Here is a 14860-nt window from a genome sequence, read left to right as displayed (position 1 = left end):
TGTCACAATTCGGCAGAGATATGACGTCTGGCTCTCCACCTTGTTGGACCCTCGCTACCGGTCCAATATGAGGGCCTTTTTTACACCCGCTGAGAGGGAGGACAAACTGAACTACTATAGAGACATCCTATGTAGTCAGTTGGCCGCTGCCTATCTGCGCCATTATCCATCCTCTCGCAGGTCTGACTGGGTGGGCCCTCTGCGCTCACGTTCCTCTGTTATGGATGCTGTGGCAAGGTGGGGGGGTAGGAGCAGTTCCAACTCCATTAGCAGCAACTTAAGTCTAGAGTCGCTGGTGAGCAGATGACCAGTTTCTTCTGGCTACCTGACTCAGCTATTATTCTGATGCTGCCACCTGCCTGATGCCACACATCTGATGCCAAGTGCTCCTTCTTTCACCCACCATCTTCAGCTGGTACTGGTATTGCCACCCATCTCCCCACTCTGTCACCTTGCCACTCTGTGGTCTCCTGATGCTGCTTCCACCTCCACACTATGTCACCTTACCACTCTGTGGTCTCCTGATGCGGTCGCCATCTCCACACTATGTCACCTTGCCATTCTGTGGCCTCCTGATGCTGCTGCCACCTCTACACTCTGTCATTGTGCCACCCTGTGACCTCCTCCTGATGTTACTGCTGCTGCCACCTCCACACTCTGTCATTTTGCCACTCTGTGGTCTCTTTATACTAATGCTGCTGCCACCACCACACTGTCATTTTGCCACCCTGTGGCCTCCTCCAGATGCTGCTGCTGCCACCTCCACACTCTGTCATTGTGCCACTCTGTGGTCTCCTCATACTGATGCTGCTGCTGCCACCTCCACACTCTGTCATTGTGCCACCCTGTGACCTCCTCCTGATGCTGCCACCACCTCCACACTCTGTCATTGTGCCACTCTGTGTCCACCTGATGTTGTTGCTGCCACCTCCACACTGTCAATGCGCCACCCTGTGGCCTCCTCCTGATGCTTCTTCTGCCGTCACCTCCACACTCTATCATTGTGCCACTCTGTGGCCTCCTGATGCTGCTGCCACCTCCACACTGTCATTGTGCCACCCTTTGACCTCCTCCTGATGCTGCTGCCACCTCCAGACTCTGCCATTGGGCCACTCTGCAGTCTCCTTTATGCTGCTTCCACCTCACCACTATGTCATAGGGCCACTCTGTGGACTTTTCATGCTGTTCCCACCCTCCCCACTTCATGACTCCCCACTTTATGACTTCATGACTTTGCCTTTCGGCCTGGCTGACACCATAATTTATTTGACACTTCTTCTGATCTGTCAGAAGGAAGGAAAAAATGAGACGCACAACGGATTCTGTCTTTTTAACAACTGTAAGGCCTGCATGACATGGTCCGTATTTTGCATCAGATTTGGCTTATGATTTGGTAGTCAAAAGCAGGAGTGGGTACAAAACACAGAATACATGCAAATATTCCATTCACGTGTCATCTCTGTTTTGGATCCACTCCTGTTTTTTTGGTTTTAGCAATACTGATGGATTACTGACCAAATGCTGAGTGAAGGCAGATGCTTCACAGACAGGATCCATTTTTTTTGGGGGGGGGGGGGTTATTGTTCTGACAGATCAGAGGAAGGGCAAAATAATCAGTGACGTCATCACAAACTTACTGCTGACACCCTCTCCATTCTGTCGTCGGGGGCTCTACTTGTATAAGCGTTTAATAGAACAGGTTCTGTAGACATCAATGTGGAATCAGCTGCTGATGGTATAAAAGGAGTGCGCTTCTTCTTGACGCTAACATTGACCTGTAAGGTTGAGTTCACACTTGAGTTATCTGGTTTATTTTGGCCCCGTAGCTGCCTAAATAAGTGAAGTGTGCAGTGATTCTAAGAGCGACGCCTGTCATCTGCATGTCATACTGACTCACAGTATTGTTTCACTACCACAGCAGACTCCCTATGCGTGTTACTGCAAGGCACAGTGTTCTACAATGCTATAAAGGCTCTCTGGAGCCAGGAAATAGCTGTTTTGTAACGTGATTTGCCACAAATAAATTTGGATCGAACCTAATTTTTTTCAAAAAATTTGGTGGAGCGGCAAAATCTATATTTTTTTTATTCGCTCATCTCTAATTGGGACCCAGCAACTTAACCTCTTCTTTGCACATTATACAGTATATCACTTCTTAAAGTTAGTATCTAAGTAGATTGATAGAAAGATTTAGGTGTGGAAAATAGCTAATTTCCAATGAGAACAAAGCTTACTGTATAGTGTCACCTTCAGGTAGCTAAATAATCACCTTTTGTTTTAGATATTAGTGCAGATATACTGTAAGTGTAGATGATAAATTAAAGGGGTTATCATGAGTTTATAGAAAATACAGAAAAGTACACACACGTATCTGTATAATCAGCAGATTTTACCAGCATAGCTCAGAAGTAGTTATTTTTCATTTTACTGTCTGTGCAGAACACTTGTTTTCATGCTGCTAGAGTCTGCTGTGAGTGAAATTACCAATGTTAAGAATGCAGTTCCTACTCCCTCCAGAGAATGGCAAGAAGGGGGGAGCAAGCATGGAAATTAGATACATAGCAGGAAGAAAAGAGTACAATATATGCACAAGGGTAGAGGGGAGATACCCACATGTTCAGAGTATTAGTCACACAAGCAGGAGATAAAAACTGGCCATGTGACTGCAATTGAAACTGGCTTACAGCAGCACCTTAGCTACAGACAATACATTCGTAGGAGATAAAGCATACTACATTTAAAAGATATGTACATATTTTTGAAAGATTAGAAAACACCTTTTTAAATACACATTGTTTTAACAATTATATTGCTAGATTCCACATTTAGCCTCCCTGAAACATTTCAAAATGGTTACTTTTTATTTACTCAAACCAATGCAGCCAATTTTTATTCCAAGACCATGAATACATATAAGACAACAAATATTACCTTATAGACATGTAGACAAATGCAGTGAGAGAATACGGCTTATCTCCAAATGCAGCTTTCACTACTGCTCTTGTTTTCATGTATTAACACATTATTAAATGCACCATTAACCCCTCCCTCAGCAGATCCATCCATATTGAATTGCTGTTGCATAGAAAAAGTTTTTATCATTGTCTGCTGATTGTAGTCAAGTTTGAATACCGTTTTTAAAACCCTGTTCATATCTAAAAATAAAGTGCAAAATCATTATTTCTTATAAGACTCTATGCTCATATTTGGTCCCTGGAATTACAGGGACAATGGCTCCATCAATGAGTCCATTAGTGGAACAAATGTTCATTATGAAAATTTGAGTAATACACTGTTGCCATTTCTTTGTCATTAATTTTACAGTTTATAGTTAAGGTTTTTGCCCTGGATATTGAGAATAATAGCCCTGCTTTTTTTCTACCCTCAAAGTTAGTTCCATAGTTAATTGGCTGATTACTCTCATATTTTACTAGTCAATTATGTATGTAAAGGGCCATAGCCGGAGGGGATAATGGGTATGTTTGCTGGCCGGATATATAATGAACTTTAGTGAAGTTCAGAAGTATGTTTCACTTCTTTTTTATTTGTCATCAGGATTATTATCAATCCAGGAAACCACGTGAAGATTAAAGAAGGCACCCTTGGATTCTTCATAGCAAGTGATGCCAAGGAAGTTAAACGGTAGTACATTACTAATGTATTTTTTTTTTCTTCATACTAATCTCAGTGACGTTGTTCAGAGTTAGAAATTTTAACTACAATAATTTTGCCTCATACTTCATAAACCTTCTGTGTGACAGATCGCCATTCTTCCCTGCACCAGCCTGTGGAAATAATGTTTCCTGGTATCCAAATCAATTGCATGGTAGCAGGAGACAAATGTAACTGTGAACAATATGTCATCTGATTTACCAGTGATCTTGGGAATTTAGTTATTTTATTTACTCCTTTTTTACATAATTTGGTTGTAATTTAGGTGGAAAATAATAATATGCAACATAATGTGAATTTAGTAGTTTAAGAAAATTCGACAATTTATTTTAAACAAAATTAGAAAATTTATTTTAAGTAAATTACTGAAGTTTTAATGAAATAACTTAAAATATGGTGAGTAAAATTGTATTCACTTTACTAATAGATGAAATAAAGAAAATAGAAATGTCAGTCCTGTGACCCAGACCACGGACAATTACTTGCGCAGCTGGTTCCGATATGGTGTGGTGGGTAATTCACACTCGGGAGTCATGCAATGAAAATTGTTGAAACCGCGCTGCTTAAGATTCAGCCGACCGCTGCACAGGTGAAAGAATTAGGGTACTAGACTCCGTCCTCCTCTCTCAAGGGGTTCGATCCTCCTCTGATCGCCTCCTCTGTAGGATTAAATGACCGGCATATAGTGAAGTACCCTCTTAGTTGTTGATAAAAAAGGTTTTATTCTACTCACAGACAATGGTAGATAACAGGCATGTCACAGTAAAATCAATTCAAACTCCTGCCCGACCCGGGTTTCGCTCTCTGGCTTCCTCAGGGGCGACAACTGTGACATGCCTGTTATCTACCATTGTCTGTGAGTAGAATAAAACCTTTTTTATCAACAACTAAGATTGTACTTCACTATATGCCGGTCATTTAATCCTACAGAGGAGGCGATCAGAGGAGGATCGAACCCCTTGAGAGAGGAGGAGGGAGGCTAGTACCCTAATTCTTTCACCTGTGCAGAGTTCGGCTGAATCTTAAGCAGCACGGTTTCAACCCTTTTCATTACTTTACTAATAGATATTTGTACCTTGACTGCACCTGTCATAGTGTCTAAGTCAACGTCTATTCATTAAATAGCATATTCCCATCCTAATAATCTGTTATTTTTCCACAGTGCATTTTTCTATTGCAAGGCTTGTCATGATGACATCACAGACCCCAAAAGGATAAAGAAGTGTGCATGCAAGCGACGTGAGTAATATTTCATGTCCAAATTTAATATTAAATGTTTAGGCTCTTAATTCAGAAGTTAGTGGGGATCATTTACCAAGGATTAATACCAGGTTTTTGGCATAATAATTCTCAACTTTTGGTGAAAAGGGCATTTTGCACAAACATCTTTGTGTTTTCTGCCAGTCTCAGCGGAAAGGGCCACCACAGTCCGACACATTTACTATAGCTTATGCCAGACGACATAAATTATGACTGAAATCTACTCCAGTTCCTATCTAAAGTAAATGCCAGTTTCTGACATGTGGACAACAGAAAATTTAACAGGGGAGGCCTGTACCTCTTAATAAATTGGTTATGTGAAACGCTACTCTTTAGTAATAGGACCCCAGTGTGTCCAGCTGTATGATATGGCACAGCATATTTAGAACTTTAAAAATGAAAATTCTGGTCCAAATGGATATATATATTTCCCCACATTAAGGCCTCCTGCACACGAACGTATATGTTCCATTCCGTGCATTGGGAATCGCAATTTGTGGTCCCTAATGCACAGAGAACGTTTGTGCGGCCGCCGAGCTGATCCGCCCGTTCTGCAAAAAGATAGAGCAAGTTCTATCTTTTTGCGGAACGCAAGTACGGAACGCAAGTACAGAACCTCACAGAAGCACACCGTAGTGCTTTTGTAGGGTTCTGTTCCGCATTTCCGGATTTGCGGAAATTTCAAGCGAATGGGTACGCATCCGTGATGCGGAATGCACACGGAACGGTGTCCATTTATTGCAGATCCGCATATGCGGTCCGCAATACGAAAATGGAACACCACGTTCGTGTGCAGGAGGCCTAATTCATGAATACAATCGCTCATGAGAGAAACATATTGCAAGGTAAACTTAGTGGAATAATTTGATATCTATCTATCTATCTATCTATCTATCTATCTATTATCTATCTATCTATTTCATATATATATATATATATATATATATATATATGTATCTGTCTATCTATCTCTCTATCTATTATCTATCCACCTCTATCTGCTTGTCTGTCTATCTATCTATCTTTCTAGTGTGAGTATGTGATTATGATATCAAACATAATTATTAATATTAGTTAGTCAAATTAATAGGGAAGTTGCAGCATAGTCTACTACCAAATTCTTGAAAATATGCTAAAGATTTATGAAAGTCACATATGGTTAGTAACCTGTTTTGTCTCCGTACTTGCATAATTCATAACATATATAAGAATTGGAGCATCATTTCTGATACACAGTAGAGCTCCCTGCATGCAGGTAAAGTTGAACACTAAAATTCTGGCTGCATGCAGCTTCTAATGGGATCTTGCTATAGATGGATTTATACAGTGATCTCAGCAATAAAACTGTGTGCCATAAGTTCCTAAGGTCCCTTAGTGGCAGTTTGCAATAGACTAGGTAATGAAAGGGAAATTAGGAATTTAAAGTTTTATATTAGGAAAAGTAAGCCCTGATACTTATAAAAATGAAGGAAATTTACTAGAGCAAAACAAAAAATGGTGTTAAATGGTGGACATTTAATTTTATAGCAGTAGTAGTATTTTTAAATGCCAACATAATGGAAATTATAGAGGAGATATAGACTTAAAAGAAGTGCAAAAACATGCCACGGCAGAGGAGGAAGAACCATTATCTTTCCTGGGATTCCTTTTAGTAAATACTTCTTTTTCTTATCTTTCTTATTCCTCCTGGAAATATACAAATAAATTCACAAAGGGTGTTACCATTTACCATGTTATTGGGGCGTTTCCCAAGCAGCTTTTGTCAACACTGATTGAACAGTGAGTGTAGGGGCCCTATTGATATGGGTAGTGGTAATACTTAATTGTCTATTTACAGACAAGTATTTACTAATAGGACACATGTTTGGTCTTCTTTGAGAATGATTCACACATGATGGTTATTTCCAGCTTTTTTTTTTTCAAAAAAAAGTTCCAGTAAGATGTGTCCTGAAATCCGATAATGATATGTAAAAGAAACCACAAACAATACTTTTTTGTTTATAGTGTTTTTTTTCACTTTCAGTGCCTTTTTGGGTCCATAGCATTTTCTTCAGGTGTTTTCTCATGGACATCTCTATATGACTTGAAAAATGGCTGAAAAAAGCTTGTTAAAATATATCTGAATAAAAAATTAGTACAAAAACACATGTAGTTTGTGGTATTTTTTACAAAATAAAAAAATACAGTATAAAAAAAAACCTATGTGTTAAGAAAGTCTTAAGGCCCCTATATGAATTAGGGTGTTGCTGGGTAGCCCTGCCATTTTTGGTATGGCTTGCCAACAATCTAATGTGTATAGAGAGCTGCTGACTCTCCCTTGACATCATCTGAAGGATTGGGCATGTTGAATTTCTATCCTGATCCTCTCGTTCACCTAGGACATAAGCTTCTGCCAGCCAGAGGATTTCTCCTCTCTCCCCATTGGCGAACCAAGCATGTATGGAGCAGTCTGGAGAGATAGCTGTTGGCTGAATGATCATTCGGCTGACAGCAATTGAAGGTGTTAGGGCACCTTTAACCAAACAGTTTATTCCTGACTTTTGTTTTAGGAATACCCTGAGGGTTCTGACACTCAGTCTGGTTTCCTGATGTAGTTTTGGAAGCCAAAATTAGGAACGGATCATAAAAGGAAAGTATAAAGTTCTTATATGACTTCTCTTATTTTAAAGGGATTTTAATATAGGTCATCAATAGAGTTGAGTAAATCGAATCCAACGAAGTGGAATTCGATCCAAATTTCAGGATAAATTTGATTAGCTGCAAAGCCAAATTTCCTCATGCTTTGTGGTAGTGAATCGATTTAACATGAAATAGTGTAAGAAAAAATAAAATAAAAAATCATACTTACCTATTCCATTTGCTCGCGATGGGCCGGCTGCTGCCATCTTGATTGAAGCTCTCAGGGGACAGCCCGTCACGAGCAAGGCAGTAAGTATGATTTAATATTTTTTTTCTGTTCATTTTACTCTCAGATGGCAATCAGATACAATCATATATGAACGCGCCATTTGAGGGGTACAATGATGGGGTGTGGCGCTATGGCAGCTCCCTATCATTGCACCCACTACTTACAAAAAAATGCACTTTGTGACGAAGAAATTTGTCACAAAGCAAATTTTTTTGTAAAATCTACCGAATCAGCCGAGTCAAATTTTCCAAAACTTCGCTGGTCTCCACTCATCAATATCAGATCAGCAGGGGTCCGACACCAGACACCCCCTCAGCTGTATGAAGGGAAGGCGCTCACAGGTGCACAGTGTGTGAGTGCCGTCTCCTTTCTCTCTTCCTGCTCGCTGCTGCTATGTCTATGGCAAAGCAGGAAGGGAGACTGCACATGTGCACTGCGCACGCCTTCCCTTCATACAGCTAATCGGCGGGGGTCCAACACCAGGCACTGAGAATAGATCATCAATATTAAAATCCCGGAGAACCTCTTTAATTCACTACTGGTTTTGGCTTTCAAAACTCCATCAGGAAACCTAACTGTATGGCCGTACCCTAACTCCTCCATTGCACCCTTAGCCCTAGAAAACATATAAACTATTGGTGCTAAATAATTACAGAATTTACATCACATCTAGAGGATACTTTATCTTAGTTTACGATGGAGGTAAAGGAAGGGACAAGTCAATGTAAATGCTAATAATTACTGTCTTTTTTTCTCTCTATCTACATGTTCCCACACTATTCACTTTATTTGCTGCCTTGGATAAATCTCTTATTAGTTATGTATTGTGAGTACAAATAGAGTTTTCTGTAGTTGATTAGTGACCCACGTTAACCCGTTTTCTGCTGTAGGGTCTTAATGGGCCCTTACATCAGCAGAGACAGGTTTAAGTATATGTGTTACATCACCAAGGTCCTGTGCATGAACCTCCACATCTAATCCTATTGTGCAATGTGACTGTGTAGAAAATACAGCAGTTTACACCAGAATTGGGAAATTCATGGAAATGCTATATGAAATCTGTTGCTAAGCCACTTCTTAATTAGGCAAAAATACCATATAGTTAATTTGGATTGTATATCATATGTAGTGAACTCTATTGTCCCTATTTTGACCAAATCCATAAATGTGGTTAAATCTAATTCAACTTAGTTCAGTTACAACCTTCTCAAATGACATTCAGTGGCAGTTACATAATGGGATATCTCCTGCATCAGGTTCCTTCAGCTATGATTGAGAGTCCTATCTAGACTGAACTCTTATAAAATCCATGCATATAGACTACAGGGTTTGCATAATTAACTACAAGCAGAAAGACACATTTTTTATTATTATTTCTTTATATTGCTATTCATATTTTGAAATATAGATGATTATAATAATGTAATGTCAGGTAGAATTGTGTGCATTCCTCACACAATGTCCTCATGGCTCATAGAAGTGCATGTAAACAGTCCCATGCATTGTTACTTTCTGTTTAGTTCCCCTATATTATTAATTTGTATGTTGCATGGGCTTCAGGTACAGTTAGTGTTATTGGTGTTAATTTAAGGGGTTCTGGTTAATTCTGCAGCCTGAGAATCAGGGCATCCTGGTTTGATAAGCTGCCAAACCATTCTCCCACAATTCCCCAGTTATTGCTCTTTCACAATTTGACTGATCAGTCTGACACCCTGGTTTCTAGTGATACACTTCACTTTCTAAGTTTTATGGGTTGTCGGGCAGAATGTCCCAAACAACCAGCTTGTGTTAATTGCTCAGATCTTCATCTGAAGCATAAAATTTGACTTAACTGGGTCAGAATAGGAATAAGTGGGCTTGGCAGGACTGAACGATATTTTTTTTCCCTTTCTCTTAGTTACATATTAAGTAGTATAGTATACATGATCAACTAGTAAAAACGTGCCATTCCCTAAAACTGTAAAATAATGCAAGTAAAGTGCAAAAGAATGGGCATGTCATGCTGGCTTAAAGGTTGTGCTATATGTAGGTGGAAATGGCAGAGTATTGTATTCATGTTTCCATGTTACCTGCACATTCCTTTACCAGATGCACTGCTGTATTTTTGTAGTGAAAAACAAAGCCCTTTTGTGAAAAATAATCTTGTTTTTGTGTCGATACATGTATGTGTTGAGCTTGTGATGTATGGGTTGTATTATGATGACGTAGTGTCCCATCATTCCATTACTGATCTGTAAATGTTTTCACTGTATACATGTAAATTCAGTGTCTTTGTCTTTTCCCCATTTATTTGTGATTTATAATGGCTACTTTGCAGAAGTCAAATAAATACAGTGAGATGCAGTACATCTGTTTGCCAAAAACACTAATGAATCAATGTATATACTTTAATATATTGCTGTGTATTCATTGAATCATTGTACATTCACACTATGTTTGTGTCAGCCCTAACTTATCACTAAAGAGTAGCTGAGCTTCTGCAATGTTTACATATTTTACCATTTATCCTGGCCTGTGATTGACTACGTCTTTATCTCTTGAGGTAGCCTGATTTATTGTAAGTATATGTCATATATCATGTTTATTGCATAAGAAACGTTGATTTATAGATTTTGCATTATGTTTCTCATTTTAGGTAAATAAATCAGTAGTAATAATAATAACAATAATAAAAGCTCCTAATTGAAATTACAGGAAAGGAAGATAGAACAGTGCAGAATTTAAATGGGCTGTCTGCATTGGGCAATCCTTTATTTTGTTTGTTTTATTGTATAAAGAAGCGTTCCCTGAAAATAAGCTTGGCCCCAATGATTAACTGTAACTTCAGGAGAAACCTTTCAGAAACTGTTCAGTTTCCATGCAATATAACCATAGTGGTGTTGAGATATTACACAATGACCATTACAAACAATGGCTGTCCATGTGGTGTGTAGACAAACTCCAGCCCTCCAGGAAAAGAGGCTGACATTCTTGAAGATGCTCTCCATTCCTCTCGATTTGAAAATTTGTTTTCTAAATCAGAGAACTAATTCCATATTAAAAATGCCTTGTGCCCTGTTTCATAAGAATATTATCTTATTATTCCATCTCATGTAGGAAACCCTTCAACCATCCTTACATATCAGAAACTTGAAAATAAACGGAGAGTCCAGCTTTCAAAAAGTGACGTTCTTTATTCCAGAAAACAAATCTGAATTAAAAATCCAACATAGCAACCAGGTCTACATATCAGCTTTGACAAAACAATCTACACTGTATACTGTTGCCAATAGCAATAGCATGCCTTGTATGTTATAATGCTACAGAAGAAATGTAGGATGGTCATTCAAGTGTGACATACAAAATTTTTACTGTTTAAGTCCAAGTGCTCTGAAAATTGTATTGGAAATGCTAATTAACATAAAAGTAAATGCACAGTAAAAATTAATTTAATATAGATATCAATGTAACCAACCCATATGTATAACTTAAGGGGCTCCTCCAGTCACAAGCATTGTTCTTTCAGTGTATAAATAACTGAAGAGTATGTTTTAGTATGTCAGTCATTTATACTCTGAGGGCTGCATTGCTCGTGCATCATGATGACTCTGAATTAGTAGATTTACCTGCAGTCCTGTGGAAGAGACATTCAGATTTACTGCATTCAACAAGTTTAGGCTAGTTTCACACTAGTGGCAAGGAACTTCGGCAGGCTGTTCAGGTGGGTGAACAGCCTGTCGGATCCGTGCTGCCGCTAGTGCACGCGTGCCCCCAGACTACCGCTCCGGCCCCATTGACTATAAATAGGGGCGGGCCGGAGTTCCAGCGGCAGCACGGCAAACATGCCGAGAGGTGGCCAGAATAAAAGTACGACATGTGATACTAGATTCAAGAGAGAATCAGTGAGAAATATCAGTTGGCCATTGACATAATCAATATCACTACCCATTTGAATGATCAATAAAGGGAGTATGTTATCCAGAAATTTATTATTAAACCAGGCACAATGCCTTGTAGGGCTAGCTTAGCTGAATGTATTGATGCCTTTCACTTAGCGATCTATTGTTTCATTCTAAAGAAAAAGTAAGGAAAGTATGGAAATGAGCAGTTAAGTCCCCCGAGGGTGGGCACCTTTGCACCTCCTCCTTCTTAATGGACAGGGCAATGTTTCTGTATAATCATGTCGCCTGTCATGAATTTTGCTGAGACTTTACTGCGGCCCTCACCCCGCTACATTGAAAAAGATAAGCTGCATGTTTAAAATTCATATCCCATGTCAATTTTCATGTGGAATTTTTTCACAATAATACCATTTGTTAAAATACTTTGAGGGTTTTCTGATCTGTGGGTTTTTCTACATATACTTCAGAATTATTAATAGGACTATGTAGTATAAATAATTTGAATATGATATAAATTGTCTGATATTTTTAGCCAGTCCAGGATGCTTGTGAACAATGATGACTTTTATATTGTAGTTATTTAGTACTTAGGTGATATCAATTGTTTCCTGTGGCCTTTCCACAATATTGTCTGCATCACTTTTTTCTTACAGTCTACAGAATATGTATTAAATGTTTTCCTACGTCTATGAGTGACTAGAGAAGATTATTTTTAGTTTTTGTTAATATCTCTAAGGAAAATAGGCACTAACCTTACAACCACAAGGCATTTCTGGGGCCAGCAGTGACAACATGACATCTACTGTATGTAGCTGGTGTCCTATCTGCTGCTTTTTTTGTCTCATATCTGTTTTGTGATTATGTGGTCTATATGTTTTATTTTGTAATCTCTGTGTTTGTTGGCGATCCATGTGTACTTCGCTACCTCTTTTTTTTTTCTGACTAATTCGGCGATCACATTAAGCACTTTTTAAAATGTCTTGGCCCAAAACAATATGTGGTTCTGATGTGCCTTTCGTACAGTTTTTTTTGTCCTGTCGCCAGCTGAATATGTGTGTGTATACTATCATTTTATTGAGTGCTGTGCCTTTTCTTGTCCTGCTTAATTTTTCGAGGGGGGTGGTTGAAACATAATTGTAATAAAAACAATTCTGTTGCAACTGTTTTGTGAAAGGGTAATATTTTTGAGCTTTTACCTTTCAGTTAACACATTGGTGAAAAGTGTTACCAGCCTTTCACAGTATGTTCTACAACATAGCTTTTTTTATATCAACAACATATTTTATTGTCACTTTTGTTTGTCAGGTGTCAATTTTCAGAAACAAGAAATTTTCTATATTTTTTGGGGGAAAATCCCAAATTTTTAATTGAAGTGAAACTATTGGCAAAAAAGTTCTGCTTTTGACCAGTCACATTGAGCTCTACATGTTCCAAAAGATGTTACATAACATGAATTTGTCATTAGATAGTGGCCTGTTGTTTAAATCATTTTTTATGATAAACATTTTTTTGGCCTAATAATATGCCTTCACTTCCTATGCTGTGGAGATCACATTATCGTCACAGAAAGGATATCTACTCCCCCTCCCTGCACAATGACATCTGCATAGGTCACAGAGCATGCCTTGCAAACTTTTTCATAGAAGTCAATGAGTTATCTCTGTTGTGAATGTGCTCCTTTTGGCTCCAGCAGTAAGATGGCTGCCCCCCATAATTATGTACACAAAATAGAATCTTCCATCAGAAAAACAGATTAGAAAAGAGAAATATATTACCTTCTAGTTTTAAATTGGCATGTTGTGATATATTTCCTTTAACTGAATGCTGACATTTTGGAGGTCAGTACTCTACTAGGCTGCAGCTGAAGCCTGAGCTGATCATGACAACTTGCCCAGCAATCAGAACTAGCATCAAACTTGCAGTTGAAAGTTGCAGTATTCCTTGAGCCAGTTGCAAGGTCACCCATGCCAGTGCTGGCACTGGACATGTTCAGGACAGGCTTCAGCGGCAACCTAGTAAAGGATATTGGGGAGGGAGGGTTCTGGAAACCCCAGCATTCATGTAAGTAAATTTTCAAGGAGAGCAAGATCTCAGTGTGATTAGCTAAAAGCTGAATTGTATTTATTTTTTGCCTGGAATTCAGTTCTAATGTCAATTGGGAAAAAATAGCCAAACCATTATTCTGTTTGGAAGTTTGAATACATTTTATAAAACAACAAACATCAAGATCGATCACATACTGTGCAATGCACTGGAAGCCTTATGCTGTACAATCATGTCCCATTGTTCCGAGGACAGATACTCTTCATTTGTCTTTAAATCATGCTTGTTTACTGCCAAGAAGTTAGAACAAGACAAGATTTAAAAGTGCATGCTCTGTGTAGATGCATGTTGATACATATCTCTTTTAGATTTTTATTACAGTTATTATGAGGTTCTGCTACTGCTTGAGTGTATGTTTGCATTGCAGTTATCATGCTCCAAGTCATTTTTATTTCAAAAACCAGCACTTCGTTATAGTCTCATTAAACACATGTTTGTTAAGCCAGGTTCTCTGCAGGCCTCTTGGAAATGCCAGTCATAAGAAAGATTTGCTTTGACCAACACAGAATTTTTCCATTTCATCATATTGATATGATGGAATCTCATGGCATAAGATCATGTTACATAAATTATTTTCTGTTTAACACTTTTAATATTATTTAATAATAAAGTATTTGGGTTTTTAATAAATTCCCCATCTCCTTTGCTTTTTTCCCAGTATTTTATTGGATATTAATTAGCTTTATATCTATTTGCAAACCAAAAAATAATAGTATTTCCAGTTTTCATTGTTTTTAAATAAAAATCTTTTAGACACTAATACAAATTGATTTAGTTTTTGGGATTTGAGATTTTTGCCCAGGTACTTTCCAAAACTTGCCATGAAGCCCTGGTAGCCAGTCTTTCAACGACCAGTTCTGCATTTTTTCTCTGCCCTATCATTAAGAATAACAACTGCTTATGCTACATATTCCATCATGTCAAAACTGCCTTCAAGGGATTCTGTCACCAGATTTAACCCTATTAAGCTAGCTGACATTAGCAATGTGCTAATGTCAGCTAAACCTAGCTAGCCTATTCCTACTTTTATCTATGC

At 38.4% G+C, this 14860-nt stretch overlaps 1 protein-coding gene across 1 annotated transcript in view; it reads left to right on the top strand.

The window, feature by feature from the left end:
• Window positions 1–14860, top strand: part of KCNMA1 (potassium calcium-activated channel subfamily M alpha 1) — a 736200-nt gene that overhangs the window by 512018 nt on the left and 209322 nt on the right. Inside the window, exons 17-18 of the mRNA XM_040439127.1 lie at window positions 3556–3642; window positions 4835–4911. Coding sequence (XP_040295061.1) covers window positions 3556–3642; window positions 4835–4911 — 164 coding nt within the window. The remainder of the gene's footprint in view (window positions 1–3555; window positions 3643–4834; window positions 4912–14860) is intronic.

This window comes from Bufo bufo, chromosome 6 (assembly GCF_905171765.1).
Source record: "Bufo bufo chromosome 6, aBufBuf1.1, whole genome shotgun sequence".
Lineage (NCBI taxonomy): Eukaryota > Metazoa > Chordata > Amphibia > Anura > Bufonidae > Bufo > Bufo bufo.
The sequence above is the reverse complement of the archived record's forward strand: the minus strand, read 5'-3'. Positions and strand labels throughout refer to the sequence as shown.